Source organism: Arachis hypogaea, chromosome 16 (genome assembly GCF_003086295.3).
Source record: "Arachis hypogaea cultivar Tifrunner chromosome 16, arahy.Tifrunner.gnm2.J5K5, whole genome shotgun sequence".
Lineage (NCBI taxonomy): Eukaryota > Viridiplantae > Streptophyta > Magnoliopsida > Fabales > Fabaceae > Arachis > Arachis hypogaea.
In genome coordinates, this window is record NC_092051.1 from 148,269,030 (window position 1) to 148,276,599 (window position 7,570).

The 7,570-nt window shown below is 36.6% G+C and overlaps 1 protein-coding gene across 1 annotated transcript; it reads right to left on the reverse strand.

Moving 5' to 3' along the window:
* Positions 1 to 652: 652 nt before the first annotated feature.
* Positions 653 to 7,570, reverse strand: LOC112697756 (transcription initiation factor TFIID subunit 4b). Its single transcript, XM_072221527.1, has 15 exons — positions 7,468 to 7,570; positions 7,035 to 7,098; positions 6,847 to 6,943; positions 5,170 to 5,882; positions 4,898 to 5,005; positions 3,885 to 4,811; positions 3,017 to 3,138; positions 2,820 to 2,910; positions 2,584 to 2,719; positions 2,410 to 2,465; positions 2,276 to 2,332; positions 2,054 to 2,194; positions 1,916 to 1,981; positions 1,580 to 1,838; positions 653 to 1,245 (listed from the first exon to the last, which is right to left on the reverse strand). Exons 2-15 carry the CDS (start codon positions 7,071 to 7,073, stop codon positions 1,073 to 1,075), a joined length of 2,985 nt encoding a protein of 994 aa, XP_072077628.1. The 5' UTR covers positions 7,074 to 7,098; positions 7,468 to 7,570; the 3' UTR covers positions 653 to 1,072.

Below are 7,570 nucleotides of genomic sequence, written 5' to 3' on the forward strand. Positions count from 1 at the left end.
AGGATTTTATTTACGGTATTATAAAATTTTGAAATTAATGAACGTGTCTTGATGTCTATATCATTATCATAAGAAATAAGTTTGGAGTTTTTTTATAGATAAAAGTTATTATAATTTTGTATTTTGTAACTTTTTTGAGTTTGGAAAAGGTGTGCTGTGTTATGAACGTGGTCCCATTGTGGCGGAAAAATGGGTGAAGGACCAGGTTGACACACTCATCATCCTTATCTGACCAATGTTGCATACTAGCTCATGTATGAATTTTATTTTATTCCATGTTTTATATATGTTTTTAGGTTGTTATTAAGCAAAATAAACATCCTGGTTTGGTAGGTTTGCTGCCTTCATGAATTATTCCATATTGTTAATGATTATATATGCATTAATAACGAAAATTTGAATTGTGTTAAGCATAATATTCGTTTCACTTTGATTTTGCTTTACTTTTAGAAAAAGGAAAAAAAAAAACTGATAGTCAAAGATTAATATTATCTAAAATTCTAAACAGATACTTTTCTTTTCTCAATCTTAAAAGGAGTATGAAGTTCATATAAAATGCCCCAAAAAGGTCATCCATAGCGGCCGTTACATAAAGGGTGAAACAAATACGTAATGCGTAGGAGCTCCCGTGAAGAAAAGAACAAGTTGAATATGCTGAAGAAAACAAGTTACATTGCGTGTTTAATTGTGTTGAAACCTGAAATTCAGATTACTTGTTTAATATTGACAAACTCATTTTTAAAATAAACACACATAAATTACTTCATATATCAAAATACTATAACTCCTAACCAAAATATATTTTTCTTTTAACATTCTTTTCCCAGAGACCAAGCCAAGAGGATGGATGCCAAACTTATGTTTAACTGCTCTAAAATCCAAATTAGTACTGATAAATAAGCAAAATTAAATAAGAGAAAATCAAAATTAACTGATAAACTACCCTGGCTATATGGATTGAACTCAGTCAATGACACACACGTTTGAGGAGACCTTTTGATTTCTGCTGGTAAGCATATGATAAGAAAATCAGTGGTAAAAATTCAAGATCACCTCCCTCTGTAATTCTACTTCACTCAGGTTGAGCATCAGAATGAATCTTCTCGTACAAGCGATGAATGAGCGACGATTTCGACATCTGTGGCTCTCTTTCGAGCACAGCAATTACATCCTTGACAGAGATGCTTCGGGCAATCTTAGTTTGAGTCACAAGGGAATTATTTCTCCCATGTTTTCTGATAGCCCCTGTTTGGAAGAGTCAATAGAGCAAACAGAATTATTTAAAAATAATGTAGGACAAACAATCAAACAGCAATAATGTTTGCTACAACAATTTCAACCACAAAATTAATGGACTATCAAACAAGATTAGTTATCACATTCCATGCAAGATAATATAATTATGTTTGAGTTCAATCCAACAACAAAGCCGCATTTTCATCCACAACTTCAAGATATAGTTTTAGGGATGTCAGTTTGGTGAATACTGAATACTATATCTAAAGTTTACATCCATCTTGCGGTTGAATTATTTGACAACTGAAATGACAGAAAAAAAACAGCTTAAAAGAAAACTCACCTGAAGTTGCAAAATTAGTAGAACCTTTTTTATCCCCTTCCTGATTATCCTTGGTACTTTTTCCAGATGCTGAAGATTTGCGACTTACATCTTTAGCTGGTTGAGAACCAGATGACGTGTCCGTCACGCCTTCACGTTTCTGCCTGGCTTGCTCGGCCATAAGTTGCCACTTTGAGAGCATGTCGTCTCCCCCAACAGCAGCACGGGCAGCAACATTTGCTGCATTTGTCCTCATCTTGTCATCCTCTTCCTTGTTCACCTGAAGCTTACTAAATATTAATGAAAAGAGTTTCCATGTAGATAATGGAGAAATATAAGAATCGGATAAAAAAAAACCTTTGATGATTTATTACGACCCTCGTCCTTGTCCTTGTCACCATCAGCTCCAGCATTACCATCAACCTATATTTTAAAATGGACTGAAATTAAGAAACAGGCACAGGTTTCAAATGCTGATAAGTGCAAAATACTCACGTCATTTTGTTTCCGAAGCTTCTCTGCTTCTGCCTGTCTTTTCTCCCACTCCTCTCTTACTTTCCTATTTATTGTCATGATTTGCTGCTGAACATCTGAGGTGACAACAGTCCGATGTCTTGTCTTCTCAAAATCAACCCGCTGGTAGGAAAATTCTTGAAAGTAAGAAATTTTATTGAATTATGAGAGAATATTCCTGCAAGCAGGTAGAGAACAACTAACCTGTTTTGACATTCTAATCAGGTTACTTATCAGTCCACGCATTCTTTCCTCCACACACTGAAAACTCAGTTTGAATAAGTAAGATTACATGCAAACCTACTGTTATGAAAATTGAAATCTTGGTTGAATCTCACCAGTGACAAGCATCTCTCCACATCATTGCTCACACCCTTCAAGCCATACTTAAACACTGACAGTAATAACACAAAACAACTGTCTGTAAGGCCTGGTGTGGCTAGTTTGTATCCAGATAAGCTCAAAAGGAAAAATTAAAATATATGGAGATAACATATGAAAAGGACACTTACTAATCTCAAACAATTTTTTCTGGAGTGGAATTTTCTGCAAAATCAGCCTTTCCTCTTCTTCTTGCACAGCTCTTCGAGTTGCTTCTGAAACCCGACTGTCCTCCTTGGGGCCTGAAAATAACTGCTCTTCCTCTTCCTGTAAAAGATGCAAAAAATGGCCTTAGATTTTGAAATGAGAGTAGACATCCCTTATCATTGAGCTATCAAGTTTAGTTCAACATAACACGGAATTGTACCCTCAAATCGACTCCACTAACAGCAGTGACATCATTAAGCTGGTCAATGCTTTGTTCAACGGATCCCCCCCCAGATCCCTTTTGCTTCTTACTGGAGGATATGAGCACAAGATGCATGCATCAAAATGAGTTAGAACTTAGAAAAGAAAGAACAATTCCAAGAGTGAAGCATGTTGCAGGCATATAAGACAGATCACCTTGGAGGAGGAGGAGGTGAGGAACCAAGTGCTTCAAGTGGTTTCTTCTGGCCAACAGAAGGCTTTTTCACAGGTGCCCTCACAGTAATTCCAGAAGTGTTTGATGGCACCTGGGTGCTTAACTGATCAAACACAAAATAGAGTGGGGCAAAGAGTCAGAGTTATGCATGAAGTTTGAATATATTATTAAATAGTGGGTGCGTACAAAATGATAATTTGCATTTACCCAAAAAAGTGAAATTGGAAAAGCAAATTTGAAGTTCATATTATGCCCCAATAGCAGATTGTTTCAAAAAATTAAAGGTAAAAAGTGCAGGACATGAAAGGTAAAATAAGCATGCTTTTCATTATATGCTTGTTATTCTTCACTGCAACTTAAATACATAAATAGCATCAGAGGCATCTCAATAAATGCATAGGGTAAAATAATCAAAATGTTTCAAAGCACTACTCCTAGCATGGAACTAATGAAAATAACCAAGTTTGCAGCATACTAATCCAAACTAAAAGCATTGTGGTCTATGCCACCAAAAACAAAAAACAAAGACCCTCAATAAACTAGCAAGAATAAAAAAAAATATAAGAGGAAGGAGAAACAAAAAAAAATGCTTGTTTCTTAAAACTGAATTACAACAAGATTCATAAAGTTATAAGGACAGAAAATAAATCATAAGCTATAGACAATTTAACTCTTGAATATGCATCTATAAAAGAACAAATATTTTGTATATATACATCTAATATAAACATCGGTACTGTACGACAGGTGCATACCATGTATCAAAACAATCACATTTGGACAATATTTGATCCACAATACTTTAGCCACTATATTAGACAAGATCAAGTATATCACTCGGAAACTTACTGAGACACTAGGATCTAGTTGGGCCATTCCAGAAGGGGAAGCAGAATTGAGTGATGTCAAGCCAGTAGATGTTGTAGGTGCCATACTTGTGGATACTGGAAGGCCCCTTGAGAACTCATCCTTTACAGTTCCTTGATTGGCACTTGCCTGTTCGATTTGTGCAGAATTAGCTGAAGGCAGTCCATGGATTTTAGAAATATTCTGCCTATGTTGCTGCTCAGTGGGCATGTCGCTAGGTTCCTTTTTGACATAAGAACCAGATGACAAGAAGCCTGAACTTTGATCTTTGTTTGATGGTGGTTGCCATGCATTTGGAGTTTGCTGGGATGCCGGATTGTTTAATAGAGCAACAGAGCCACCCGGCAGCCTCTTGGGATCATTCAAAGAGTTCTGCTGTTCAAGTTTTGGCATACCAATGAAGCCTTGTGTTGCCCCACCTAAGTGATTGGGACCAGTGCTTTGATGTGGAATTTGACTCATATGTGACTCATGTGGTGGTGGTCTGATAGATGAAGCAGAACTACTAGCTGGCCCTGAAAAAGGCCTATAATTACCACCACTACTGCCATATGCTGATGGGAAATGTAGATGCTGAGGCTGTGGCTGCGGCTGCTTATTAAGCCCGTGTACATGAACAGATGATCTTTCTGCTTCCTGACTAACACTGATGGAATTGGAAGTTGATAACTGGCTCGGTTGCAAACCCTGAGTTTCCATTCTAGCATCCAATTCCTGAGATTTTCTAGCATTGTTCTCCATAGTTTGGACAGCTGAAGAAGTCATACGAGATTGGTCTGCAGCTGCATTCATACTTCTCTGATGAAGCTGAGCTAAAGCATGGGGATCATTTAATTGTCTTGCACCTAAGCCAACAGTGGGCATCCGAACAGGTTGCTGCTGCCCCACAGGTCCTTGGTTGGGTCTCGTCTATAACATTAGAAAAGAACAATGAATCTTGGCATGATATATATATATATATATATATATATATATTAAACTTGTTCTCAACCTACCTGTGCTTGTAACTGAGCTTGTACTTTGTTCAATGCTAATCTAAGCATCTGGTCCCCTACAATACCTTTCATAAGCCGCACAAAACTGTCTTTTGCTATTTCGTCTTTCTATAACACAAACAATAAATTCACAAAACAGAAAGTGAGTAGCATGGGATATCTGTTCCTAAGTTGATCATATCCTATCAACACAAAATTGACTATAGCAAAGAAAAGAGACAAGGTTCCCACTACCAAAGGACCAGATAGTGAGATTATTTTGAGAAACCCACCTTCAATTTACTAAATAGAGTTTGAAGTTGCATGGCTCGGTCTTTGGGAAGTTGAGGTATCAAGATAGGTAGCAACATGCCAAATGGTACCTGTTTTTGACGATTAATTTGGCCTCCTGGCTGTTCATTGACTGTAGCCTGTTGATTACTCATTTGCTGCAACTTCGCATACTGCTGAGATTCGCTGCTGGGATTAAGTGTTTTGGCTACCTCATTATTAGGAACAGGATCTTTTCCCAAATTTTGAATTCCAACTGTCTGAGAATTTTGAAGAGAAGCTTGTACAGGCTGTGGTTGGTGACCTTCATCTTGAGTCTGCTTTTGTGATAAAGCAGGATTACTTACAGTCTGAGAAGCAACATGCTGCGGCAAAGGAGGATTATTTACATTCTGGGAACCAACATGCTGTGGCAAAGGAGGATTATTTACACTCTGAGAACCAACATGCTGTGGCTGTGGTAGAGGAGGATTATTTACGTCCGAGGAAGTAACATGCTGTGGTAAAGGAGGATTATTTACGTCCTGGGAAGCAACATGCTGTACTTGTTCAGCAAGAGATCCATGTTGCTTTTGCTCCACCTCAGATGAAGGTTGCTCTCGCTGCTGTGCAGTTTCAGGCTCTTGATTTTGAACTTGGGTTTGGTTTTCATGGCTAGGAGTTGGCCACTGTGGCATTGACTGAGTGAATGTATTGTTGCTTCCTTGAGACAAAACTGCAGAGAGTATAGAAGCACAAAGCATGTGCAATTCATAAATTACCAAGCAAATATAAAAAATCACACGACTCAACAATCAATTAAAAGAAAAATAAAAACAAACAAGAAAACTAACATCTGAAAACACAGATAATATGCTGTAGAAAATACATCAGGATAATTTGATATTAGTACAGAAATTCATTTATAAAAATATATTTCATTTGCGAAAATATCAACCAAAGCTTTGCAACCTCTACTGGTCAAATTTGATACTTAGAGTTAGAGGTCATTGTGCAACATTTATTTGATTGTATTCTGCTAAATAATTAAGATCATCTAAGTTCTCAAAGATGTTGTCCACTACCACTGTGTTGATGAAACTTTTTAGTTTGTTCAACTACATTCCTTGATCTCCGCTTCAAGAGATCTTTTAAATGTGGTACCTCTACTATTGTTTCTAGATACCAAAAATCAGAAATAACACCTTGGGGAAAAGTACGTGATAAAATAATAATAATAATAATAATAATAATAATAATAATAATAATCATCATCATCATCATCATCATTTTGGCTAGGGGGTACATTGTCCCTTAGATAAATTACAGCACTTACATTACAGCCAGATTTTAAAGGATTTGTGTAGTTCCTTCCCATTTATGAACACTAGAGTATAGTCAAACATTTATATCCTTATAATAGATTTTTCCTTTTATCGCTCAGAATAATTAATCCAAACTCACTTTTCTAACACCATCCCCAACCATAAAACAACTCTTTCAAAATCAATTATTTTGATTGCAACCTGACCAAAATCTCGACCAAACAAGCTCATAAACAATAGTCTGAAGTCTAAACACTGTTTATGCAGCCGAGTATTCAAATGGCATAACAAGCAACCAAAAACAAACAAACCAGAGAGAATTTAACTATTTCAACTCAGAAAAACATTACACATTAAAAAGCATAGTTGGGATACCTGGGTCTGAACCAGAAGTGGAAGCAGATCCTCCTATGTCTCTGTTTAGTGCAGCTTGGAAGGCTTCAACATCCACCCCTGAATGCATTGTTTCATCCTGTGAAGTACACATTCAGACATAGTGGTTCAGCAACACCCCAAACAAATAAATAACAAAAGAAAACCATAGGTAAAAAGGGGGGAAAAACCTCGTCATCTTCGAGGAGCTTCATAATAGAAGGATCCATGGCAATGGCAATTCCAATCCCAACTCTGATTACCCAACAGAAGTTTAAGAGTTATTCGAACATACAGTATAATCTCTCTCTCTATTTATGTTTCACTGGGTAAATTCATCAAACACCTGTAGGGCAGGTACCCAGTTGAAAAACGCAACAAAGGGGAAAATGAATGGGGATAATTAATGGTAAAATAGGGTATTAGCTACCGAATAGAAAAAGAAAAATAGAACAACCAAAACGGGGGATAATAAATGGGGATAATTAATAATTAATAATTAATAATTAATAATAGGGTATTAATAGCGAGTAAGATAACAACCGACCAAAATAGGGAAAAGAAAAAGAAAGGGGAAAATAGAACAGAAAAAAGGGAAAAAGGATCAAATGAGATAACGCTCACACAGAGAAGATGCAAAAGCATGGCTGACCTTCTTTTGTTGAGTTTAATCGATTTATAATATTTTTTGAGTTTAACGGATTCTCTCGGTTCGTTCTTGCGTTAA